The following is a 27907-nucleotide window of genomic DNA, read 5'->3' on the forward strand; positions in this document are numbered from 1 at the left end:
ATTTCTCAATAACAGGTATGACACCCTCAATAGTTTCATTTTGTACTGGGGAATGTTTGGAAAATCTATTCCTTGCTTTACAGTAATTTTTACTGGGTCCACATGTTTCATTAAACCCATTTCATCTCCAGTTAAATCCCAAATTTTCGGATTAACTGCCTCTTTCAGTTCTTCAGGCAAATTGTTTTTATCAAAAGCTGGAAACAGTTTGTTTTCCTCCTCAACCATTAGCATTGTTAATTTATACAGACCATCTTCTTCTAAGGTCTGGAGCTCAATACCATCCGGTGAGCAATATATTTTACAGTTCATCTTACACAAAAATCCCTGCCTAACAGGTTAACAGGACTGCTGTTACAGACAACAAATCTGTGTTTGTCTTTGTAATTTCCAATTTCTATATTAACTGGTTCTGTCAAATCTGTTTTAATTTGTTGATTTGCTACACCTACAACCTGTATTGACTCACCCGAGTGAGGAAGATTTTCAATTTCCACTGATCTAACAGTAGAACGGGTAGCACCAATGTCCACAAGAAAAGTGATTTCTACATCATTCACTTTACCATTTACAAATGAACCTGACTGATCTACCTCAAGAGTGGCTCCAAGAACACACTCTTGCTCCTCTCTCAGGCACCGTCATGAGTAATCTTCTGAGCCACTGCTCTCATTTTCTTTTAGCCAAAATTGTTGAGAGACATTCGACACATTCATTCTTTGCTATCTGTTTACCTGCTCAGCTCTGCAGAATCCCGTCTCAGGACTGAATCTTTGTGCATTCATACAATTTGGAAGTGGTGTCTGTGGAATTTGGCTCTGCTGATTCAATTGGCTCTGCTGATTCACTAACTGTCGCTGTAGCTGTTGCTGCTGACTTATTTCATTTCACTGTCGCTGTAGCTGTTGCTGCTGATTTATCTCATTCTGCATCTGTGGATTTAATGATGAATTTTTAAAATTTCTGGGCGGATTTTTACACTCTCGCTTCCAGTGTCCAATCTCACCGCAATTAAAACATGGGAGCTTCTGCTTAAGCTCTTCAATATTTACATTAAATTTTGGCTTATTAACAAAGTTCCCCTTAAATTTTCCTTGATTCTGCTGAACATTTTTATTTTCTAAGGTTGCTATTTGCTGTTCAGCTACCTTCGCTTGTGCCCACATTGCCTTTTCCTTAAGCTTTTTCTGCTTAGCATCTATCTCATCACTGCAGTATTTTGCTTTTCTCAGGATGTCGTCAACTGTAAGTGATTGCCAGCCGACAATTCCGTTTCTAATCATCTCACTAATTTCAGGTCTTAAGCCATAAACAAATCTGTAAATAAAGTGGCTCATGTCCTTTTCACTTAATTTTTCATAACCACTGTATTGTTTAAATACCAGCAGTAATCTTTCATAAAATGAATGAACCGATTCTTTTGGTTCTTGGTTTGGTCTGTCAATTTTAACCCAATCCACTTCTTTTGGAGGAATCTTGTTTTTCAGCCACACAATTACTTTGTCATAGAAATCCATGACATCGGCTGAAGGAGCACCTGTTATTTTATTTCGAGCTGGTTCTTCTCTGGGCCAACCTACAGAAATGTTACATTCTGTCCAAAGATCTGATGGGACAACAATGTCAAAGAAACCATCAAGATCAATCCATAGAACTTTTGAAACTTTTATAAATCTGTTCACCTGACGATACCATTCTACTGGCTTTTCTCTCAGCCGAGGGAAATCATTCGTAAAGAGCAAAATGTCCTGTCTTGTCCATGGAACATCAACATAACCTCCACCAGCTATTTCCCTCATAGGAAACTCGTTTATGACTTCCCCTCTTTCTCTTTTTTCTTCTTCTCTTTTCTTTGTCCATTTTACTCTCCATTTACTTAATTCACCTAGTCTTTTTAGAAACACAATTATCTCTTTTACATGAGTTATTCTGCCTGTGGTATTTAAGTTTTCAATGTCTTTCTCAGAAAAATCCACTCTGTAATGTTTTTGCAATTGCTTCTATCGACTCAAAACTATGTCTAATTCAGCAGCCACTTCTTCAAATTGATCATATTTGTTTTTCGTTTTCCATTGTATACTTTTGCAGATAAATAACAATTCATCATCCTGATATTGCTTTAAACAGTCAGTTCCAATTGTGCCAACAATTAATTCTTCTAAATCTGCTTTTAATTTAGCAACATCAAGTTGTTTAGACTCGGGAACTTGTGGATTTAATGGAATCTGTGTTAAATCTGTTTTGTTCATGGTCTTTTCTGAAGACTCAGAATCAGATCCTGCAGCTGATGGTGTCAGACCATTTGATATATTTTGATTAAAAGTTAAATTTGGCATTGTTTTATCCCGATGGATTTCTGATAATTCTGAATAAAAATTTTCAGCCACTTTCTGAATTTCCGCATTTAATGGAATAGTCAGAGCTGAATGTCTATTTTCACCTTGCTCAAAAACTGGTACAACAGGACCAATTGTTACTGGTACCGTTACTTCTTCCATCCCTTTTGTTAATTGCTGAATTAATTCTCCCTTGACCTTACCCTTTCAGGTAATCTTAAGAATCTGGGTGAATTTTCATCAACATCTCTAGGAGGTGCACTAGAGAGATTCCTGAAGAACCTCTCGGGGTAGAATGTGAACAGCTTGGCTGGTAAGGTGGTGGATTAGTAAGAATTTCTTCTAAAAATGCATCATCTAATTCTTCATCAAGATGACCTTTCTTTCGGGTATTCTTTTGACCTGATGTTTCAACAACCATTTCTCTAACTGAGTAAAAACCATCATACATGTCTGCTTTTCTCCAACGATGCACTCTATCTTGATGAGTTTCCCTATTTACATCTAATTTTGGGCCTCTAGATATTCCCCTGCTTTCTCGTTCGAGTTCCATCATTTCAATCTCCCATTCAACTAAAGCTTCAAATTGAGTGGGTCTGGGCTTCGGCGTAAGAGCCATCATTTTTTCTCTCAAGTTTTTTAAAACTTTAACATTAAATGATCCGTCTTCCGGCCACGCTAATACACCATCATCTTTGGTATATCGCATCCAATTTTCAAACCAGAGGACAGTATGATAACCATATTCACCTTCCATGTATGCTGCGGGTGTTTTGTACTTATGAAGTAATTTTCCACCACGCGTTTCAATTTTCTTATCAGGGTTGAATACATTTTTAAATTTCTGAAACCTCGAAGGCTTCTTTTCCTCTTTATCGTACCAATAACTCATGATTTAAAACGATTCCGTTTAATTTAGAAAAGATCGTAAGTATTTCCTTGTTGTTCCGCTAATCTAGCCAATCCGTGCGCGAAACTCACCAACAAGCCAATCAGGTTAAACCACGTTACTACCTTGCTCAACCAATGGAAATACTGTTTTCAGAAAGGACCAATCAGCTAACAGCTCGTTTTGGTCACGTGAACCAACCAGTGCGCTTGCTGTGACGTAGGTCAACCAATCGCAGCGCGAACCCTGTGACGTATACTACCGCTGCAGCTTCGCTGTCTCCGCTCCACAAACTCACCCCTCCTTAACAAAATATTTTCACAGCGCCATTTTAAAAACAATTCTTTTCAATGAAATTCAGTTAATAACTACAGAAAAACAAACCATTTGTCTGTTTCGCAAAACAAAGTGATAGTTTTTATCAAACATTCAAATTTTCACTCTCGTGAAATAGACGACGCTATTTTCACAAAATCATTTTTACTCATTCAAACGGAAAACCCTGTCCATGTATAAATGAAATCTTTGGCAGGACTTTAACCAACCAATAGAAATCCTCAATCGCCAGTAAGAATAGACGACGCTTCCTTACCCTTCACTCAAGCTTGGAAAAATCCTACTACTCTTTTCACAGCGAGTTTTAAAACGGGCTCCTAGTCCCTATACTCAAAGTTACAATTTCATAGACAATCCTCACTATACATACAACCTGCCATACCTAAAAATCCCTAAATGTGTGCTGTACGTCCACAACACTAGTGATATATCAATACCACTAATTTGAAACAGAACAAATGAACTGTGTAACTTCACCTGTCACACTACTCTGCCGGCAACTTAACCAGGAATTTTCACACTGCTGGAAAAAACCTTTTGACTACATATAACAACTAGACAAACCTTAACATGTGTTAAACATGTATCCTATGTAATTACCATGTAACATGTCAGTTACCATAGTAACCGAACTCTGCTACCAGAGAATTGATCCAGCGGGCCAAAAGAAATTCTGTCTCATATGCACAACTCTACACCACGATACTCACCATTATTCATAAATTCATCACTAGGCCCATAAATGACTGAGACAAGAATTGACCAACTGAATCATGTGACCTAATTAATCAAACTATTCACAAATCTATTTATATTTATATACATCTGCAGTTTATCTTTGTCATTTTTATAAAATGCACATTTAATTAAGCCACCTAGGCAAATGGATTAACTAATGGTAACTAGACTCGAAATAACTAAGACCAGCTTGTCATTTCAAAATCTGTTTTATTAACTTTATTATCAAGTAAAGAGCATTTTCAAATGATTAATTATTTTATTTGCATTCAATAAGCATCATTTTAATTTAGTAATGGCACATTAGACTGTCAGTTCAAATCAAATCAACATGAAAAGTATTTAAGCAAAGAAACTCATTCCCTAAAACCCTATTTCTCTGACTAAACTAAATGGAACCTAAAGGGAAAAAGCAAAGTTCAGAGTTCTCTTATGTGAGTCAAAAGTCCGTCAGCATCTCACGATCACAGGAACGAGCCAGCAAAGCTCCTCCCAAGGGGCCAAGTTTTATACCTTTTCTCTATCTAAAACTAGCGAAAAGAATACAATTAGTAAACCATCCTGTGAATTGATTGGCTGACAGCTGTCAGTCCATGAAGTCATCGCCTTCTCATTCAAAATCATATTTTTTTCAAAGCGGCCTTGTCTATTGTCTACGTGTGACATTAGCTTCCGAGGATCTTCGCAACATTTTATTGAATAACAGTTAGTTGCTTCCTCATCTAAGGCTTTTCCGCCATGTCCTGTCCTCGGCAAAGTTATACAACACGAGGCACATCCTGCACAGTTCAGTTCCACATATTTGTTTTTCGAAGATTATGAACAATAAACTTTTTCTATTCATTCTTTGCTGTGCACGGCTCGTCATGACAGGACTTCAGAAACATCCATTTTAAATCAGGCCTCAGGCCTCTTTACCAAACTCTAGTATGCAAGGAAACACAAGACATCAATTAATTTGAGCAATGAAAATCATGCTGTTACCCACCTCCTTCACTAATGTTAACCCATTAGTTTATGTTACCTAGCTTTGAGCACAGGAATGAACAAACCTTTGTCACATAAAAGACACGACATAGACAAAAGCACATTTAAAATTAAGCACATGCTATTATTTAATCAGCCAGCCGCAGTTAATGTTGACAAAACGAAAAGACAAAGTTAATATATTATTTGAACAAACTGGCAAATGCAACAAGAGCACATAATGTTAAACCCACGTGTTTATGAAAGTGCACATTATTCTAGGTTGAATTAATACAAAAAAATGCAAAACTCATTAATATTATTATTAATGATGGAAGTTCAAATCAGCGAACAAAAACGCAATTAATTTTAAAAGTTTGCTTCATCAATGCATTAATGGTTTAAAACATTTCATTGTATTTACATTGGCCATCAGATTCTGTCACTGCAGGTGAGGGTAATGCTTAATATGTGAACTTGTTTTTTTCCCTAGTGTCTGAAGAAGAGAAACCACCAGTGATCCTTTATCCCAGTGATGAAACGCTGTATGTAAAGATTGGTAAGTAGCTTGATAGCCTTTTCATCAAATAAATACTCACGACATGGGAAAATAATGCAAGTGGTAGTTAATACAGTTGTACTAGTTTGCTTGATTTGTTTATGTTGTATCCATAAAACGATTGAATTCGGGTGGATCTTCAGTGTGTGTGCTGAAATACTGGTAAAACTTTATCTCCTTACAATGGTGGGTAGCAAATGAATTAATATAATTAATTGCAAGTTTATATAGCGCTAGGATCGACTCCCAGAGGAGTATCTCCGCGCTTCGACCGCTGCGAAACCCTTCCTGGCTTCCCTGAGAGATGGTCCCTTAATGGGTATCTCCAGGGTGAGACCAGGCATCCCCGGCGGTCTGGTGGGGCCGTTAGTGCAGATGAGGCAAGCTTATGCCCAGAGGTGCCGAGTGTGATCGCTGATCAGAGTGGGCACCGAGGCGAGAGAATTATCGAGTCCGCTGACCCTGGTCCAGAAACCTGCCGCGTCGGGAATCAAACCCTGGTCCCGGGCCGTCCTCTGCTCTCGGGTCTGCCGCCTCTAACCAGTGAGCCACACTACACACTACTGAAGATCCAAGGATGAGATTTATTTTGGAAATACATCACATACACATTAGTAGTTATCCTCAATTTAGAGATGCATCCTGGAATGATCATATAATGAATTTAAGGGGTGAACGTAAAAATAGGTACGCGTAAAATGGAGTAACTGGAGGGCTGAAGAAATCTTAAAAAAACAGGGGATCTTTACATTTAATTAAAGCTTGTGAGATTTCACGCTTCCACGGTACATACATAACTCTGATGTGATACATACACTCCCATTATCTTTAAACTTCACACAGCAGAGGTTGTCTTAAATTCAATAGTGAATGGCATTTTTAACTAAGCCTTGTCCCTGGAATTTAAACTGGTACATAGATATATGCCTTAGTTTTTGAGCATCTTCAGAATGTAATATTTGTAGGAAAGAAAATGGCAGCGAGAAGTTTAAAGGGCAAATAATTAAATGTTTAAATATTTTAAATGTGAACGATTACTACGAGAAATATAAAAAATAATTAACTCACTTGTAAAGTTGTAGTAGGATTGCAAAGCCATTCAAATCCCCATCTTTGGGTCCTGCCATGTCTCCCTGATTCATTCTGCTACTCATCCACTTTTATTGGCATATTGCCTCTCTTCAGTCTCCCTTCCGTGTCTCTCTTCCCCCTTCTATCTCCCCCTCTCTCTTTCACACTCTCCCTCCTCTCTTTTTCTCCTCTTTTTATCTGTTACTCTCATTCTCTCTCCCTCTTTTTCTCACCTGTTTTCTCCAGCTCTGTCTTCTTCCTTTTCCATTTCTCTCCACTTCTTTGTTCTTTGTTTTCTGTATTGTTTCTCTTTTAATTATCTTCCTTTCCCATCATATCACTCTGTGTGTCTCTTTAACTCTCTGCTTGCTTCTCTCTTTTTTGGGGGTTGCACCTCTTGCCTCACAGCACCATCTGACCTGAATTGATTGACCTCTGTAGCTCTAAATGTCTGCAAATGCGTGACATCACCCATGGGCTGTGGCCATCCCTCCGAGCATCCTGCCTTGTACTTTTTTGCACATTATCTACTTGACTCTAATGTTTGTAATTGTATTCACTACCTGGAGATTGTGGGACATGTTTGCTTCCTCTAGGTCATTGCCCATTTTCTCAGAGGTGCTCCATCATCTTTACACCGTAATAAAGCATAGAAATGCCCAGTTTCACTCTGTTGACCACTACATTTTTAACAACCCCCTGTGATGGAAATGAATGGAGCAATCTTAACCCTTGTGTTCCTCAGCACATTGTCATGACTATGGTGAGACTGCCTGATGCTGCTCTTCTCCGCTAGTTTTGTTCTTGCCTGTACTTCTTTACCTTTCTTGGAATAGAAGCGGACCAGGTCACATGGGTAGGTTAAGGGTACTGTTCTGAGAAATCTGAATCTCTTAAATTCTTTTCCACTCCCAAATCCTTCTCCCCAGCTTTCTTCATCTGCTTTCAATGTTCTCCGACTGGCTATAATGAGCATCTGATGAATGTGGACTATGTTTATGCAGTGATGTATCAAATTGTAGGTAACTTTGGCTTTAGTTGTCTGGTGCTGAGCCTCATAGGAGCTTTGAATAGGAGAAATCTGAGAACTCGGCTTACCATAGTCGCCACAAAGCAACATTTGCATTTATAACATACATCTTAAAAGTATAACATCTCTGCTTAATTGTGCCTTCCAACGTCTTTAATTATGCTCCACCAAGTGTGTCCTCTCATTCAGAGGATAGATAATGTCATGTGCTGATAGAAAGTGCCAAGTATTTGGGTCGCAAACACAACAAGATGATGTAGAGAGTGATGAAAGTTTTCAACCACTCCCCCTACCCCCCAGTCCCAGATCTGGGTTTAATCCATCATCATTCACTCCGCCACCCCAGTTTGGACCCAGCCATATGCAAATCAGTCTTGACTCTGTTCCTCATGAGCAAAAATGCGATGGATTAAACTCAGATCTTTGTGACTGGGGTGAACGCATGCATTGTTCAGCATTCCGTCCATCATTTGTTCATTTTCGCAGGTATTTGGGTTGAACATGTGATTCCCAATTTTCTTCCCAGCAAAGAAGTCAAAGAGGTATACTGGCTTTGAAGAAAGTTTTTAAAGGTAGCAGTTTTTTCTAAAAAATGTATGCAAAAGTAAACTGCAGACCTATTTGCCTTTTCACCTAGAGAAGGAGGTATCCATGAAAAGGCTCCGGCATGAATACTCTGGGAGTAAATATCAACAGGGAAGATGGGCGTACGTATTTATGCTAGAAACTGCATGTCTGCTGAATGTTTGCCCTTAGATTACTGTCCTCTTCGATGTCCCAAACATTTTCCATCATACTGCTCAGCTCACTCTATTCTTAGGTGCTCAGCCCTCCATAATGTATCAAATAAATGCACCTTGTGAGCTGTACCTGTACAGCAGAGCTATTGTCCAATATTCCACTTGCTTTTGCTCAAGTCTATTTATTTAATTATTCAAAAGGCACAACAGCATTACAAGTAGCGTAAATTAGCAACATAGGTGTGCATGTCGCAGCTGAGCGCTGTACATATGTGGGTGATCAGACAATAAGGGGGTGAAGCAAGTCTTTGCACGGTATGTCAGGACTTCTTGGTGAAAAGTGTTTGGAAAAACACAGAATTTGTTTCAGACTTTTTCTAGGGGCAAGCAGGAGCTACTTGGCTTTCACAGTGGTGATTAGCATTGTTTGCCTCGGATGTCCCGGGGTCCATTGCACTGTGTCTCTGAAGACTGAGACAAGTACAGCCCCTTCAGCTCTTCATTGTTGGTGAGACTGAGCTGTCACAGCACAGAATTATCAAGGGGTTAGTATGGGGTACTCAGTAACAGAGACTGAGCCTTCACAGAATAATCAAGGGGTTAGTATGGGGTACTCAGTAACAGAGACTGAGCATTCTCAGAATATTCAAGGGGTTAGTATGGGGTACTCAGTAACAGAGACTGAGCATTCACAGAATAATCAAGGGGTTAGTATGGGGTACTCCGTAACAGAGTCTGAGCATTCATAGAATAATCAAGGGGTTAGTATGGGGTACTCCGTAACAGAGTCTGAGCATTCATAGAATAATCAAGGGGTTAGTATGGGGTACTCCGTAACAGAGACTGAGCATTCACAGAATAATCAAGGGGTTAGTATGGGGTACTCAGTAACAGAGACTGAGCCTTCACAGAATAATCAAGGGGTTAGTATGGGGTACTCAGTAACAGAGACTGAGCATTCACAGAATAATCAAGGGGTTAGTATGGGGTACTCCGTAACAGAGACTGAGCATTCACAGAATAATCAAGGGGTTAGTATGGGGTACTCCGTAACAGAGACTGAGCATTCACAGAATAATCAAGGGGTTAGTATGGGGTACTCCGTAACAGAGACTGAGCATTCACAGAATAATCAAGGGGTTAGTATGGGGTACTCAGTAACAGAGACTGAGCATTCACAGAATAATCAAGGGGTTAGTATGGGGTACTCAGTAAATCAAGGGGTTAGTATGGGGTTCTCCGTAACAGAGACTGAGCATTCACGAAATAATCAAGGGGTTAATATGGGGTGCTCCGTAACAGAGACTGAGCATTCACAGAATAATCAAGGGGTTAGTATGGGGTACTCCGTAACAGAGACTGAGCATTCACAGAATAATCAAGGGATTAGTATGGGGTACTCCGTAACAGAGACTGAGCATTCACAGAATAATCAAGGGGTTAGTATGGGGTGCTCCGTAACAAAGACTGAGCATTCACAGAATAATCAAGGGGTTAGTATGGGGTGCTCCGTAACAGAGACTGAACATTCACAGAATAATCAAGGGGTTAGTATGGAGTACTCCGTAACAGAGACTGAGCATTCACAGAATATTCAAGGGGTTAGTATGGGGTGTTCAGTAACAGAGACTGAGCCTTCACAGAATAATCAAGGGGTTAGTATGGGGTACTCAGTAACAGAGACTGAGCATTCTCAGAATATTCAAGGGGTTAGTATGGGGTACTCAGTAACAGAGACTGAGCATTCACAGAATAATCAAGGGGTTAGTATGGGGTACTCCGTTACAGAGTCTGAGCATTCATAGAATAATCAAGGGGTTAGTATGGGGTACTCCGTAACAGAGACTGAGCATTCACAGAATAATCAAGGGGTTAGTATGGGGTACTCAGTAACAGAGACTGAGCATTCACAGAATAATCAAGGGGTTAGTATGGGGTACTCAGTAACAAAGACTGAGCCTTCACAGAATAATCAAGGGGTTAGTATGGAGTACTCCGTAACAGAGACTGAGCCTTCACAGAATAATCAAGGGGTTAGTATGGAGTACTCCGTAACAGAGACTGGGCATTCACAGAATAATCAAGGGCTTAGTATGGGGTACTCCGTAACAGAGACTGAGCATTCACAGATTATTCCAGGGGTTAGTATGGGGTACTCAGTAAGAGACTGAGCATTCACAGAATTATTATGGGGTTAGTATGGGGTACTCACTAAACACTCAATAGTGCAAACACTGATTGACCATCCCAGGGCTTTACTTTTAAGAAGAAAAATACTTGAATGCATGCTTGAAATAAATGATATACACACACAATATAGGTAAGATGCAATTTAGCTTCTTGGGTGCTGAGGTTGGGTGGCATCTCTACCTGCGACACCCTCCCCGTTCCCCAGTCCCTACATCAGGTGTAGGCGGTTCCTACAATGACAAAGTGTTAGCGAGATAAGGATGAGGTGCAGTTACTTCCCTGTTCGTGGAGAATCCTTTCTTGTTGACATTGATAAACAGGCATGACCGACAGGGTTTAACAGCAGATTTTACTGCAAATCTATGCCCTACCTAAATGACCGGCTAATGTTCATTGTAGAGTTTGCTGCTAGGCTAGTTCTTCAGTATGCTGCAGGAAATTGCACCTTCAAGTGGCTTAAGTCCACCACAAGGGTCAATGGAAAGATGAAACGCTGCATTAAGGGAAGAAGTGACCAAGTGCATGGATGGGGAGTGCAGTGATGGAAGCATCCCCTCATTTCACCCATTATATTACTCATTCATTCACTTGCTCATTCACAATACCATACACACAGTCACCAATCTAAGTTACATACCTGACCTATTGGCTTTGCCAATGCTTGTTTTACAGGGAATAGTTTATGTATGTGTTGAAGCCCATACTAGTTTTTAAATGTGTTTATTCTTTAATTGTCTATTTGTGTTACTTTTCACAGGTTCTCCTGTCCAACTGTTCTGCAATGCATCTTGCACAACCTGCAATGAAGTTGTTTTGTCATGGCTGGTTAATAATACCTTCGCTAATAAATATTTTAAAAGCCACGGAGCGACGTTGAGAGAATCATTGTAAGTACATCAACTTACGCGTGATTGTGCTGTTAAAGAAAATCCCCCTGATTGTTCTTGCTTTTGCTATTTTACATCAATTGCCACTAACGGATTAAAAATATGTGTAACAAGCATTGGAAATGCAATAGGGCTCGCATTAGGAAAGTTTGAGCTATTAGTATTATAAATGATTTTTTTTTATTTATGTGTTTTTTTTTTAAATAGCTAAATTAATAGCTTTGTCATTTACAATGCCAATAGTTATAACTTTCGCAAATGTGACACCTATAGCATTTGTAATGCAACATGTTTTATATTTACGTGACTTAGATGTATTGATATTACAAATAACAATGGCTTTTAATTTTTTTAAATAATTAATACTTAAATAATTTATTTAATTTGTAATGGCAATAGCTTAAACTTTTGTAAATAACTTTTGTGAAGATTATGTTCAGTGTTTTTTATTGTGATGAAAATCCAAGAACAGAAGTGAAATATTAACATCTTTTGTGATTTGTAATAAAGCGTGAAAGCTTGAAAACAGCTTGAAACATTGAAAGAACATATTTGAACCAGTGATGCTGTGGTTGCTCTGAGTGATGCTGTGGTTGCGCTGAGTGATGCTGTGGTTGCGCTGAGTGATGCTGTGGTGGTGCTGAGTGATGCTGTGGTTGTGCTGAGTGGTGTGTGCATTGGTGGAGCTTAGTGGGTGCATTGGTGGAGCTGTTTGGTGGGTGCATTGGTGGAGCTTAGTTGGAGCATCGGTGGAGCTGAGTTGTGGGTGCATCGGTGGAGCTGTGTGGTGGGTGCCTCAGCGGAGCTGTGTGGTGGGTGCATCGTCAGAGCTGTGTGGTGGGTGCATCGGCGGAGCTGTGTGGTGGGTGCATCGGTGGGGCTGTGTGGTGGGTGCTTCGGTGGAGCTGTGTGGTGGGTGCTTCTGTGGAGCTGTGTGGTGGGTGCATCTGTGGAGCTGTGTGGTGGGTGCATCTGTGGAGCTGTGTGGTGGGTGCATTGGTGGAGCTGTGTGGTGGGTGCCTCGGTGGAGCTGTGTGCTGGGTGCATCGGTGGAGCTGTGTGGTGGGTGCATCGGTGGAGCTGTGTGGTGGGTGCATCGGTGGAGCTGTATGGTGGGTGCCTCGGTGGAGCTGTGTGGTGGGTGCATCGGTGGAGCTGTGTGGTGGGTGCATAGGTGGAGCTTAGTGGGTGCATTGGTGGAGCTTAGTTGGAGCATCGGTGGAGCTGTGTGGTGGGTGCATCGGTGGAGCTCTGTGGTGGGTGCATCAGTGGAGCTGTGTCGTGGGTGCATCAGTGGAGCTGTGTCGGTGGAGCTGTGTGGTGGGTGCATCGGTGGAGCTGTGTGGTGGGTTCATCGGTGGAGCTGTGTGGTGGCCACGTCACTGGAGCTGTGTGGTGGGTGCATCAGTGGAGCTGTGTGGTGGGTGCATTGGTGGAGCTGTGTGGTGGGTGACTCGGTGGAGCTGTGTGGTGGGTGCCTCAGTGGAGCTGTGTGGTGGGTGCCTCGGTGGAGCTGTGTGGTGGGTGCCTCGGTGGAGCTGTGTGGTGGGTGCATCGGTGGAGCTGTGTGGTGGGTGCATCGGTGGAGCTGTGTGGTGGGTGCATAAGTGGAGCTGTGTGGTGGGTGCATCCGTGGAGCTGTGTGGTGGGTGCCTCGGTGGAGCTGTGTGGTGGGTGCCTCGGTGGAGCTGTGTGGTGGGTGCATCGGTGGAGCTGTGTGGTGGGTGCATCGGTGGAGCTGTGTGGTGGGTGCATCGGTGGTGCTGTGTAGGTGGAGCTGTGTGGTGGGTGCATCGGTGGAGCTGTGTGGTGGGTGCATTGGTGGAGCTGTGTGGTGGGTGCCTTGGTGGAACTGTGCGGTTTGGTGCATCGGTGGAGCTGTGCGGTGGGTGCATCAGTGGAGCTGTGTAGGTGGAGCTGTGTGGTGCATGCATTGGTGGAGCTGTGTGGTGGGTGCATTGGTGGAGCTGTGTGGTGGGTGCATCGGTGGAGCTGTGTGGTGGGTGCATCGGTGGAGCTGTGTGGTGGGTGCATCGGTGGAGCTGTGTGGTGGGTGCATCGGTGGAGCTGTGTAGGTGGAGCTGTGTGGTGCGTGCATTGGTGGAGCTGTGTGGTGGGTGCATTGGTGGAGCTGTGTGGTGGGTGCATCGGTGGAGCTGTGGGGTGGGTGCATCGGATGAGCTGTGTGGTGGGTGCATTGGTGGAGCTGTGTGGTGGGTGCATCGGTGGAGCTGTGTGGTGAGTGCCTCAGTGGAGCTCTGTGGTGGGTGCATCGGTGAAGCTGTGTGGTGGGTGCATCGGTGGAGCTTAGTGGGTGCATCGGTGGAGCTGTGTGGTGGGTGCATTGGTGGAGCTTAGTTGGAGCATCGGTGGAGCTGTGTGGTGCGTGCATCAGTGGAGCTGGGTGGTGGGTGCATTGGTGGAGCTGGGTGGTGGGTGCATCTGTGGAGCTGTGTGGTGTGTGCATCTGTGGAGCTGTGTGGTGGGTGCCTCGGTGGAGCTGTGTCTTGGGTGCATCGGTGGAGCTGTGTTGTGGGTGCCTCGGTGGAGCTGTGTGGTGGGTGCCTCAGTGGAGCTGTGTGGTGGGTGCCTCAGTGGAGCTGTGTGGTGGGTGCCTCGGTGGAGCTGTGTGGTGGGTGCATCGGTGGAGCTGTGTGGTGGGTGCATAAGTGGAGCTGTGCGGTGGGTGCATCCGTGGAGCTGTGTGGTGGGTGCATCGGTGGAGCTGTCTGGTGGGTGCCACGGTGGAGCTGTGGGGTGGGTGCATCGGTGGAGCTGTGTGGTGGGTGCATCAGTGGAGCTCTGTGGTGGGTGCATCGGTGGAGCTGTGGGGTGGGTGCATCGGATGAGCTGTGTGGTGGGTGCATTGGTGGAGCTGTGTGGTGGGTGCATCGGTGGAGCTGTGTGGTGAGTGCCTCAGTGGAGCTCTGTGGTGGGTGCATCGGTGAAGCTGTGTGGTGGGTGCATCGGTGGAGCTTAGTGGGTGCATCGGTGGAGCTGTGTGGTGGGTGCATTGGTGGAGCTTAGTTGGAGCATCGGTGGAGCTGTGTGGTGCGTGCATCAGTGGAGCTGGGTGGTGGGTGCATTGGTGGAGCTGGGTGGTGGGTGCATCTGTGGAGCTGTGTGGTGTGTGCATCTGTGGAGCTGTGTGGTGGGTGCCTCGGTGGAGCTGTGTCTTGGGTGCATCGGTGGAGCTGTGTTGTGGGTGCCTCGGTGGAGCTGTGTGGTGGGTGCCTCAGTGGAGCTGTGTGGTGGGTGCCTCAGTGGAGCTGTGTGGTGGGTGCCTCGGTGGAGCTGTGTGGTGGGTGCATCGGTGGAGCTGTGTGGTGGGTGCATAAGTGGAGCTGTGCGGTGGGTGCATCCGTGGAGCTGTGTGGTGGGTGCATCGGTGGAGCTGTCTGGTGGGTGCCACGGTGGAGCTGTGGGGTGGGTGCATCGGTGGAGCTGTGTGGTGGGTGCATCAGTGGTGCTGTGTAGGTGGAGCTGTGTGGTGGGTGCATCGGTGGAGCTGTGTAGTGGGTGCATTGGTGGAGCTGTGTGGTGGGTGCCTTGGTGGAACTGTGCGGTGGGTGCATCGGTTTAGCTGTGTGGTGGGTGCATCGGTGGAGCTGTGTAGGTGGAGCTGTGTGGTGCGTGCATCGGTGGAGCTGTGTGGTGGGTGCATTGATGGATCTGTGTGGTGGGTGCATCGGTGGATCTGTGTGGTGGGTGCATCGGTGGAGCTTTGTGGTGGGTGCATCGGTGGAGCTGTGTGGGTGGAGCTGTGGGGTGGGTGCATCGGTGGAGCTGTGTGGTGGGTGCATTGGTGGAGCTGTGTGGTGGGTGCATCGGTGGAGCTGTGTGGTGAGTGCCTCAGTGGAGCTCTGTGGTGGGTGCATCGGTGAAGCTGTGTGGTGGGTGCATTGGTCAAGCTGTGTGGTGGGTGCATCGGTGGAGCTTAGTGGGTGCATTGGTGGAGCTGTGTGGTGGGTGCATTGGTGGAGCTTAGTTGGAGCATCGGTGGAGCTGTGTGGTGGGTGCATCGGTGGAGCTGGGTGGTAGGTGCATCAGTGGAGCTGTGTGGTGGGTGCATCGGTGGAGCTGGGTGGTGGGTGCATCTGTGGAGCTGTGTGGTGGGTGCATCTGTGGAGCTGTGTGGTGGGTGCCTCGGTGGAGCTGTGTCTTGGGTGCATCAGTGGAGCTGTGTGGTGGGGTCATCTGTGGAGCTCCGTGGTGGGTCCATCGGTGGAGCTGTGTCGGTGGAGCTGTGTGGTGGTTGCATCAGTGGAGCTGTGTGGTGGGTGCATTGGTGGAGCTGTGTCGGTGGAGCTGTGTGGTGGTTGCATCAGTGGAGCTGTGTGGTGGGTGCATCGGTGGAGCTGTGTCGGTGGAGCTGTGTGGTGGGTGCATCGTTGGTGCTGGGTGGTGGGTGCATCAGTGGAGCTGTGTGGTGGGTGCATCTGTGGAACTGTGTTGTGGGTGCATCGGTGGAGCTGGGTGGTGGGTGCATCGGTGGAGCTGTGTGGTTGGTGTATCTGTGGAGTCTGTGGTGCGTGCATCGGTGGAGCTGGGTGGTGGGTGCATCGGTGGAACTGTGTGGTGGGTGCATCTGTGGAGCTGTGTGGTGGGTGCCTCGGTGAAGCTGTGTGGTGGGTGCATCGGTGGAGCTGTGTGGTGGGTGCATCGGTGGAGCTGTGTGGTGGGTGCATCGGTGGAGCTGTGTGGTGGGTGCATCGGTGGAGCTGTGTGGTGAGTGCATCGGTGGAGCTGTGTGGTGGGTGCATCGGTGGAGCTGTGTGGTGGGTGCCTCGGTGGAGCTGTGTGGTGGGTGCCTCGGTGGAGCTGTGTGGTGGGTGCCTCGATGGAGCTGTGTGGTGGGTGCCTCGGTGGAGCTGTGTGGTGGGTGCATCGGTGGAGCTGTGTGGTGGGTGCATCGGTGGAGCTTTGGGTGCATCGGTGGAGCGGTGTGGTGGGTGCATCTGTGGAGCTGTGTGGTGGGTGCATCTGTGGAGCTGTGTGGTGTGTGCCTCTGTGGAGCTGTGTGGTGGGTGCATCTGATGAGCTGTGTGGTGGGTGCCTCGGTGGAGCTGTGTGGTGGGTGCATAGGTGGAGCTGTGTGGTGGGTGCATCGGTGGAGCGTTGTGGTGGGTGCCTCGGTGGAGCTGTGTGGTGGGTGCCTCGGTGGAGCTGTGTGGTGGGTGCCTCGGTGGAGCTGTGTGGTGGGTGCATCGGTGGAGCTGTGTGGTGGGGGCATCTGTGGAGCTATGTGGTGGGTGCATTGGTGGAGCTGTGTCGGTGGAGCTGTGTGGTGGTTGCATCAGTGGAGCTGTGTGGTGGGTGCATCGGTGGAGCTGTGTCGGTGGAGCTGTGTGGTGATTGCATCAGTGGAGCTGTGTGGCGGGTGCATCAGTGGAGCTGTGTTGGTGGGTGCCTCGGTGGAGCTGTGTGCTGGGTGCCTCGGTGGAGCTGTGTGGTGGGTGCATCGGTGGAGCTGCGTGGTGGGTGCATCAGTGGAGCTGTGTGGTGGGGCATCTGTGGAGCTGTGTGGTGGGTGCATCTGTGGAGCTGTGTGGTGGGTGCATCGGTGGAGCTGTGTGGTGGCTGCGTCCCTGGAGCTGTGTGGTGGGTGCATCGGTGGAGCTGTGTGGTGGGTGCCTCGGTGGAGCGGTGTCTTGGGTGCATCAGTGGAACTGTGTGGTGGGGTCATCTGTGGAGCTCTGTGGTGGGTGCATCGGTGGAGCTGTGTCGGTGCAGCTGTGTGGTGGTTGCATCAGTGGAGCTGTGTGATGGGTGCATCGGTGGAGCTGTGTCGTGGAGCTTGTTTTGGTTGCATCACTGGAGCTGTGTGGTGGGTGCATCAGTGGAGCTGTGTCGGTGGAGCTGTGTGGTGGGTGCATCGGTGGAGCTGGGTGGTGGGTTAATCAGTGGAGCTGTGTGGTGGGTGCATCGGTAGAGCTGTGTGGTGGGTGCATCTGTGGAGCTGTGTGGTGAGTGCATCTGTGGAACTGTGTGGTGGGTGCATCGGTGGAGCTGGGTGGTGGGTGCACCGGTGGAGTTGTGTGGTTGGTGTATCTGTGGAGCTGGGTGGTGGGTGCATCTGTGGAGCTGTATGGTGGGTGCATCTGTGGAGTTGTGTGGTGGGTGCATCGGTGGAGCTGGGTGGTGGGTGCATCTGTGGAGCTGTGTGGTGGGTGCATCTGTTGAGCTGTGTGGTGTGTGCCTCGGTGGAGCTGTGTGGTGGGTGCATCGGTGGAGCTGTGTGGTGGGTGCATCGGTGGAACTGTATGGTGGGTGCATCGGTGGAGCTGTGTCGGTGGAGCTGTGTGGTGGGTGCATTGGTGGAGCTGTGTGGTGGGTGCCTCGGTAGAGCTGTGTGATGGGTGCATCGGTGGAGCTGTGCGGTGGGTGCATCGGTGGAGCTGTGTGGGGGGTGCATCGGTGGAGCTGTGTGGTGGGTGCATCTGTGCAGCTGTGTGGTGTGTGCCTCTGTGGAGCTGTGTGGTGTGTGCCTCTGTGGAGCTGTGTGGTGGGTGCATCTGTTGAGCTGTGTGGTGGGTGCCTCGGTGGAGCTGTGTGGTGGGTGCATAGGAGGGGCTGTGTGGTGGGTGCCTCGGTGGAGCTGTGTGGTGGGTGCATCGGTGGAGCTGTGTGGTGGGGGCATCTATGGAGCTCTGTGGTGGGTGCATCGGTGGAGCTGTGTCGGTGGAGCTGTGTGGTGGTTGCATCAGTGGAGCTGTGTGGTGGGTGAATCGGTGGAGCTGTGTCGGTGGAGCTGTGTGGTGGTTCCATCAGTGGAGCTGTGTGGTGGGTGCATCGGTGGAGCTGTGTTGGTGGAGCTGTGTGATGGGTGCATCAGTGGAGCTGGGTGGTGGGTGCCTCGGTGGAGCTGGGTGGTGGGTGCCTCGGTGGAGCTGTGTGGTGGGTGCATAGGTGGAGCTGTGTGGTGGGTGTATCGGTGGAGCTGTGTGGTGGGTGCCTCGGTGGAGCTGTGTGGTGGGTGCCTCGGTGGAGCTGTGTCTTGGGTGCATCAGTGGAGCTGTGTGGTGGGTGCATCTGTGGAGCTGTGTGGTGGGTGCCTCTGTGGAGCCGTGTGGTGGCTGCGTCACTGGAGCTGTGTGGTGGGTGCATCTGTGGAGCTGTGTGGTGGATGCATCTGTGGAGCTGTGTGGTGGGTGCCTCTGTGGAGCTGTGTGGTGGGTGCATCTGTTGAGCTGTGTGGTGGGTGCCTCGGTGGAGCTGTGTGGTGGGTGCATAGGTGGAGCTGTGTGGTGGGTGTATCGGTGGAGCTGTGTGGTGGGTGCCTCGGTGGAGCTGTGTGGTGGGTGCCTCGGTGGAGCTGTGTGGTGGCTGCATCACTGGAGCTGTGTGGTGGGTGCATCTGTGGAGCTGTGTGGTGGATGCATCTGTGGAGCTGTGTGGTGGGTGCCTCTGTGGAGCTGTGTGGTGGGTGCATCTGTTGAGCTGTGTGGTGGGTGCCTCGGTGGAGCTGTGTGGTGGGTGGATAGGTGGAGCTGTGTGGTGGGTGTATCGGTGGAGCTGTGTGGTGGGTGCCTCGGTGGAGCTGTATGGTGGGTGCCTCGGTGGAGCTGTGTGGTGGGTGCCTCGGTGGAGCTGTGTGGTGGCTGCATCACAGGAGCTGTGTGGTGGGTGCATCTGTGGAGCTGTGTGGTGGATGCATCTGTGGAGCTGTGTGGTGGGTGCCTCTGTGGAGCTGTGTGGTGGGTGCCTCTGTGGAGCTGTGTGGTGGGTGCATCTGTTGAGCTGTGTGGTGGGTGCCTCGGTGAAGCTGTGTGGTGGGTGCATAGGTGGAGCTGTGTGGTGGGTGTATCGGTGGAGCTGTGTGGTGGGTGCCTCGGTGGAGCTGTGTGGTGGGTGCCTCGGTGGAGCTGTGTCTTCGGTGCATCAGTGGAGCTGTGTGGTGGGGTAATCTGTGTAGCTCTGTGGTGGGTGCATCGGTGGAGCTGTGTCGGTGGAGCTGTGTGGTGGTTGCATCAGTGGAGCTGTGTGGTGGGTGCATCGGTGGAGGTGTGTCAGTGGAGCTGTGTGGTGGTTGCATCAGTGGAGCTGTGTGGTGGGTGCATCGGTGGAGCTGTGTCGGTGGAGCTGTGTGGTGGGTGCATCGGTGGAGCTGGGTGGTGGGTGCATCAGTGGAGCTGTGTGGTGGGTGCTTCGCTGGAGCTGGATGGTGGGTGCATCTGTGGAGCTGGGTGCATCTGTGGAGCTGTGTGGTGGGTGCATCTGTGGAGCTGTGTGGTGGGTGCCTCGGTGGAGCTGTGTGGTGGGTGCATCGGTGGAACTGTGTGGTGGGTGCATCGGTGGAACTGTGTGGTGGGTGCATCGGTGGAACTGTGTGGTGGTTGCATCAGTGGAGCTGTGTGGTGGGTGCATCAGTGGAGCTGTGTAGGTGGAGCTGTGTGGTGGGTGGCACTTTTTATAAATCATTAGTAAAAGAGATCAATGAAATTCAACTAAAACCCATATATAGCAGAAGAGGAGAAAGCTCTAGTAACGGGATTCAGGATGAATGTATTGCTTTGAAGCAAATCGCCAGCATGTGAAAGGTGTAAAATAGCAAGCAGCATAAAACGAAAATGCCAGCAAAAGACTTTATAAAATTCTGTGTGGCCCTGATAAAATAATTAGAGCGTTTAATTATATCATGACCAACACGATTATTGTTTCAAGAGCAGCGTGTGAGATGGTTAGGCTGCAATATAAACAAGCCCTTGGCATTGCTGTGGTGGGAAGGGGGGGGCGGGGAGAAGCAAGAAGGGAAGAATAGGGGCCAGGAGCAGCAGCCTTGGATGTGCCGGCAGGCCGGCCGGCCGTGCAGTGAATAATTATGCGAGGAGAAATGCCGGCTGGGGGAAGCTTGAGATGCCTTAGGAGGCTAGTGGCTTTGATGTGCACGCGCTCTCGGGCACTGCAACAAATCGCCGAGATGGTTAAACTCTGTTTAAGCCACAATATAGCTCGCCAGCTATGCGCTTGAGCGCATCAGCAGGCGAGCCCTAAAAATCTCAGTGGCAGAGTCTGGCGAAAAAATGCCATCCTGGTTTCAGTGGCTAGAACAAAATAAATGAGTTAACATTTGTTGTGTATGGTTTTTGAAATATCTTATTTAAAAATATAATTAAATATTTGTTACAAGCTAAACCTAGGTTCAACGGAAGTTGAGCACTCCACTGAAATAGAACACGAGTTGCTGGACATTGAATTGTATTATGGACATGTGGTTATAGCTAAATATCGAAATCTGTCATATGTTGTAGAAATGAGATCCGAAGCATATTATTCACATGGCACAGCGCATGTTTTATTTATGTTATGCAATCACACATTTAAAGTTGATAAGAGAAATGTACAGTTCGGGGCACAGGGAATTACAGCGAGCTGCACAAAATACACAATATTCACTGTACTGAAGATAGATCAGAACCCTAGCCCTTAGGTTGCCAGGCCGCAGCTCAACCAAAGTATCACATTTCTGTTTTCAGACTAGAGGACTGTAACATACTTCTATTGACTTTTTCCTCTCAGAAATTCGTGTTTCTCATCTGCCTGCACCATTGTGGGGTTATAAATATACTAATAATGAACTGCTTTGTAAACAGCCCTTTGAGACCTAAACCTTTATCAAGCACCGTTACACGCACAAAAATCTTTCTTTGAAGCAAACATTTTATTTTCTTGGGCTTAACTGCATTGTGCCTCAAACCATGCAACCCTTTCTTATTCAAGTACAACAGAACGAAGAATGTGAAGTTTAATTATGTTGTAGGGTTGGTCAAGTCCCTTTCTTCACTTTGGAATTGGCCCATTTCTTGTTCATTGCAAAAGAAACAATTCCACAGTTTTAGCCATGTTCTTCCAATGTCGCTCTTCATTATCTGAAGATGTATCTATGTGTATACATATTTTTTGAAAATCGTTCTTATTGGTTTTTAAATAACACTCTTATCTTACACACTCAACACAGTTACATTTCCATAGTGAGATCAACATGTTACTCAAGACGGTTAATTAATTTACATTGCACTATACACATCGTTTTTACCCATGTAAGTGATAGCAAATCAGTAATAATGACATTGTGGCTCGAGTCCAGACCAGCAGTCTCTCACGGTTTCCTTCGAAGGGTAAATCAGTCTCTCACCAGAGGGAATAAAGAAACCCTGGGGAGTGGTCGGGTTATTGTCCACAGCATTCTATCTGAGCATGCAAAACATGTAGACTGTTGGAGCCTAGTGCTTAGGCTACGCTTTCAGAGAATATGTAGAATAGGAGAGAAGCCATAGTGAGAAATAATGAAACCAATTACACAAATTCCTTCTCTTTATGTAATATAAAACAATGAACTTATAAGAAAAAGAAAACCACCAGAGGTCTGATATTAGCTCAGAGATCTGTCATCGGTTAAATGTCGTTATGTAGGGGGTCGGCGGGCCCCCCTACCCGGAGGAGTAGGGGGTAGAACTAGGGCGGCAGGGGGACCTGGACAGCCAATCCCTGAACCAGCAAGGACCCCATCTGGTACTTGAACCGAGTGACTGAATGTCCCTACCGCAGAATTCACTCAACCACCACCCAACCCCGCGATGTGGGTGTCTATTCTCACCTGTCAGAATTGGTGGAGCTAGAAGGCGTGCTCACATCAGATGAGTGTGGCGTATCCCACGCCTTCACTAGTTCCGCTGAGAGCTCAGCTAATGGGTTACGCCGCTTTGTGACCTTATCCTCCCTGATCAAGGCCTGCTCCTCCTCCCTAGCCCAGCAAGTAACATCCTGTTCCCAATGTACCACTAGAGGGTTCCATATAAGAGCAAATCTTTGTTTGGCTAAGAGAAAGGCCAGATCAATTAATCTAATCTATGACTAAGTCCTTTGGCTTTAGATCTCGGGTAGAGGCCCACAAGGCAGACCTCAGGTCGGCATGTCAGCGTCTGTGATAAAATCTTGTTAAGCATTTTGACAATCTCTGGCCAATAGCCGGCAAGCGCAGGACAGGCCTAAACCATATGGTCAAAGTCAGCGTCTCCCTGTGAGCATCTGGCACAGGCTTGGGTATCACTTCCATGTACTACATTCAATCTGTGTGGGGTAAGGTAAGTTCTATGGAGTACATTGAATTGGATACATTTAAAAGCTGCATTCCTGGATACCTTTTTGGGACTCCCTAAAACTTTTTTCCATTCTTTCTCGGTAAGCTGTCTATTTAAGGCAGTCACCCACTTGCCCTTCACATGTAGCCGAGACCCATATGTAGTCACCATTATGCCTTGGTAAAGCCACTTCACTAGATGTCCTGCCAATCCTGACGTTACCATGGCCTGAAGGGTTGCATGGGTGATCGGTTCTGTCACATCCGGCCCCCACAGTTCTACTAGAGCTCTGAGTATTTTGTGATCATTTAGGAACTGTCCTGGTGACAATTCGTGGTATTCCAAAACATCTTCCAGCAGTAGGAGTTCACCATCACGAAATTACTGAAATTAGAAGTCGCCCACGGTCCATATTCCTGTGTCCTCCCAGCCAATCAGTCGTCTTCGTGGAAGAGGGGGGTCCAGTCCTACATGTGGAAGGGATGTCTGGCATAATGCCTTTCATATATATGATATAAGAAATTCTGTCAGTTCATTGCACCCCATCGCGTTAGATGGTGCACCAGCACACCCACCCCCCCATGATTTTTGTGTGAGCTATTTCACTACATAAAACAAACCCTCATTATTTCACTGCCCCTTCTCCACTTAATAGAATCACAGTGCATCAAATGTCTTAATCAACAAATTTCTGCAACCAGATATCGTGAAAATTGCATCTCGGTTCCTTTTCCAAACTGATTCCCCATCCTACAGTCTCAAAAACGTGAGCAGTTGTAGCCACATTCATTAACAACTAACCTTATCAGGAGTTTAGATGTAATGATTAAAAAAAAGGATTTCAGTAGAAACTATAGTCTATATGTCAGACATTAATCACTAATTATTAGGAATTATGGTGTTACAATTAAATAATGTTCTGAAGGAGCTAAGGCTGTAGGCCAGACATTCAGCTGCTTAACCTGGTACTTAAAATTATGACAATAAAATCGAGTTCTAAGTTTCTAATCATTTTCTTGTTCCCTGGCCAAACCCATTGATAACTTTGATTTCATTTCGCACATTTGCTCCTTCTTTGTCACTCACCCAGCAGAGGTGTCTGCAGCGTTGTCCTAGTTGCTCATACATCGGGTGTGTCCCACGGCGGCCCAATGGAGTCCTCCTGCAGTGAAGGGGACCCGGCAAGGCTGAGGAGAAAGTTTGGAGTGGGTTGAGCCTGGGGCCCTGAGATCGAGGCGAGCCTGGGAGAGACCTGGGTTGGAGACCGGGTGGCAGACTGGAGACCAATGAGGAGAGGGCCCTGGATTGGATTGACCCCCTGCCCCCTTGTGGAGGTGGGCACGATGACAGACCACAGAGGACTCGGCAGCAGGACCTGGCTGCAGCCGGTAGACTTGCTGACGTCGGCACCACAATAGCAACAATGGGGTAGGTGGATGGCCTTCCTTTGCCGCTGGCACGCCAGAGGCAGTAGCGATATGGGGTGCCCCAGTCGTGGCTGGTGGGCCCCCTGGAGGAGAGGCTGCTCCCCTGAAGTCATGTGAGTAGGGTCACCAACCAGGGAAGACTGGCTGTATGGTGGCGCAGCCTGGACATCCTTTGAACAGATGGCAAAAGTGACTGCTGCTCCCTCTGTTCCCTAGTGGAAGGGGAAGTAATGGATACTCCGCCTGGTCCGACATCACTGAGGAGAGGCTCATACGAGGTAATTTACCACCTGTGTCTAGAGACCCTTGAAAGAGAGGCAGTGATTAGGGGCTGGGCTGTACTACATGTTGGGACTACCCTCTGGGGTCTGACTGGGCTCAGTCTGCAGGCTGGACAGTGGACTGTGGACGCTGAGAGGCCGTTGGGGGCCTAGACATCTTGGTGAGGTGTGATGGGTCCTGGAACTGTAGCTCCCTGTTGTGTTGGGAGGTGAGTTTGCTGCCAGGCTTGGGATCTGGGTCTGCACGGTGTAGGGGAGTCTGTGCCCATCGAGCCCATATCCTAAGTGATTCCTAGATGGCTGAGACCCTGCAATTTGGCACAGACTTATGTCAGTGGAGAACGACAGGGTAAGGGGGCCCAGTCCAGAGTGAATGTAGGGGCCTAGCGGGCTACTTGGGTGGCAGCTGTGGCCATCGTTCTGGTGCTGAGGAGCAGCTGGTGATGGCCTATCTTGCCTATAGCTATACTTCCACAATAGGAAAGGAGGCCGGGGTATGACCTGCACAGTCCAACAAAACCGACCAATACACGGTCTCGCGACCTGAAGCACCACCATCGGATCGTGGGCTAGAGCAGAATAATGAGACCCAGGGGGATGGCTCCCATGGCTGCAGAGCTATTAGCCGCCATTCAGGGTTCCATAGTGGCACTGGAGGGGAAAGATGGGCCTAATGGCTGTTGAAATGAATTGTCAACGTATGGACCTACGAAAGATGGCAGACCAAACTGCAGCTGTAGAGGATGATGTTGATGTTTGAAAGAAGGAGGGTAAGTCGCTGAGGGCCATGCTGGCCACTCTCAAATGCAGTGCTACGTACATGGAGGAGTACCTGGAGGACGCTGAAGAGCGATCCAGTATACACTTAGTGGGCTTCACAGAGCGAGCAGATGGCGAGCCCCTCAGCACAGCTATTTCTGGATGATTGCATCATCAACACGCTCACACCCCAGCGCCCACAAGTTTTTCACAATCGAAAAGGCCCACAGGGCACTGGCGGTGGCTCCACAGTCTGGGGGCATTGCTCAGAGCGATCATAGCCTGCTTTTTTAATCATCGACTGGGGCATTATACAGCAGTATGTGCATACTCTTAGCCCCCTAGATATAAGACAAACAAATATTCATATATCTAGACATCACATACAGGGTTCACAAACTTAGCAAGAACTTCCTGCCCAGTAATGAATGGCCAAGAGATCGGAATATACAGTACAGCTTGATGTTCCCTGCAAAGCTCAGAATACAGTACGAGGGCAGAGTTAATTTTTACTAAACCCCCACAGGAAATCATGGATTAGCTGGCTACCCTGGGCCAGAAATGAGTCTCTGGATCACCCAGACGGAGGGGAACAGTAACCGACCAGTCTGGCATTCTAGCAGGAATAAAAGCACTCAGTCCACTGGTGGTGAGAGGGGGACCAGAGTCGAGTGAAGGGTAATGGATCCTGGTTTACCCACAAGCAATCATTGGAAAGAAGTGCTCACTCGCAAATCTGGCAAGTGCCTAATACCATGAGTGACAGTATGGATGCTGGCTAGCCACACTGAGCCTTGTTTGGAAAATTGCTCATATCATTGCTTTTTAAATCCACAGTATTTGGCTCTTTTAACGCAGAGACTGTGACCACAGAATTTATTTGCAATTGATTTTACATTGTATTATTCTCTGTAAAAAAACGATACTGATTTATGCAATATCACTACCTTTTCATCCTACTTCGAATATTTTGTCTATGTCTATTATCAGCCCGACCAGGTGACGTTGTTTAAACCAATTACTGGCACTTTAAATGAGCGCTCTCTACACTAGAACGTTGTCATGTGAGCAAGGTTCCACGGAGCCGAAACGTCATGCGGCTGAATTTGCATAAATAAAATCTTCAGCATTAACCTAATCCGTGTCTGCGCTATTTCTATCGCGGTGGAGGAGTTTGTCACTGGTTGGAAACGCGGTTTTCCGTATATATATATATATATATATATATATGTATATATATATATATATATATATATATATAGCCGCTCCAATATCCGTAACTTAGGACTTCCATCCTACGGAATAAAGCACTCACGGCGGGTCGTTTGGGTAGTTTATTTCACCAGCAAACTGACACTATATCAAACAGACGCGTTTCGGTAAAGAACCTTCATCTATGTTTACCGCAGCGCCATCTTAGACACAGTTTTAACCATTACTCGTGTTACTGCAATCAAAGAAGGACACGTGTATAACGCTAAAGTCCTTACAAATAGACCACCATCTTAGAACGTCCAAATCCACAGATGAAATCATACAATCAAATTTGTACAACTAATAAAGCCCGTGGATGGGCAATCTATATAACAAATGGCGTTACAAACCAATATCGTATATACACTATATACGATATAATCTATACATAATATACAGATTTACATATACCCTTGAATCCTGAGGGTCCCTAGGGGCAAATTAGCCCACTAGGTACCTCCTGTAAGCGCCATTCCAGAGAGATGTAAAAAGGGGCACGGCCTGCACCACCACTGAAAAAAACATAGGTTTCAGGGGCGTTATAGTTAGCGGGACATTTCACTCGTACAAAACCATTGAAATTCCCCCGTTATAGTTAGTTCAGCTAACTATAACTTGGGCGCCCACAATGCACTGCTGATGACGTCACATATTACATCACTCATGACATGGTCAGTGGAGCCTAAAGTGGAGAGGGGGAGATCTCAACTAGAACTCATGTTGTAGGGATGCACAAATTTATAATGTTATGTGTGCCTTAGTGGAATAGTCCCCCTTCCAGGGTTTGGCAAGATTGTTTGCCACCTGGTTGATGAAGTCATTGTCTGCCGAGTATTGTCCAAGGGTATGATTTTTGGTGCTCGTCCTCTGGTGTTTTGATGAGCACTTGTATTGGTCTTGAAGCCTAAAGGAGACACTGTTCATTGGCCTTTGAATACACTACGAGTTTTCCTTAGTATGCACTAGTTGTGAGGCTGAGGGGGGGTGGGGCGGTGAGCGATGCCCTTTTGGCCGATGGTTGTGCTGAAAGGTGTCCTGTATATTCTGCCTGGAGGAGGAGGGGTCATTGGGGTTGTTTGGAGGAAATGTCATGTCCTGTTGATGTGTTGGGGGGCGGGGACTAATGCCGGATGACTCTTTAGTATTACAAAAGTAAAACCTCGGGCCAGTGGGAGTGCCCTGATCCCTACAAGTACAAATTCCTCCCATGGAACATTGGGGGACTCAATAGACCTGAAAAAAAGTGCAGAATGCATGCCTATTTGAAAAGGTACGGGGTTTCAATCCTATTTTTGCAGGAGACCCACATATGGGCGGAGGGGACAGGTGTATGCCACAGCTTATTCTGGATTTGTGCAAGGGG

At 47.4% G+C, this 27907-nt stretch overlaps 1 protein-coding gene across 1 annotated transcript in view; it reads left to right on the forward strand.

The window, feature by feature from the left end:
- The window catches only part of LOC147663557 (interleukin-1 receptor type 1-like), a 222025-nt gene that overhangs the window by 161672 nt on the left and 32446 nt on the right, over positions 1–27907 (forward strand). Inside the window, exons 6-7 of the mRNA XM_086950361.1 lie at positions 5759–5824; positions 11613–11742. Of these exons, the coding sequence (XP_086806487.1) occupies positions 5759–5824; positions 11613–11742 (196 nt within the window). The remainder of the gene's footprint in view (positions 1–5758; positions 5825–11612; positions 11743–27907) is intronic.

The sequence above is a fragment of the Lissotriton vulgaris genome, unplaced genomic scaffold (genome assembly GCF_964263255.1).
Source record: "Lissotriton vulgaris unplaced genomic scaffold, aLisVul1.2 SCAFFOLD_2393, whole genome shotgun sequence".
NCBI classification, from domain to species: domain Eukaryota; kingdom Metazoa; phylum Chordata; class Amphibia; order Caudata; family Salamandridae; genus Lissotriton; species Lissotriton vulgaris.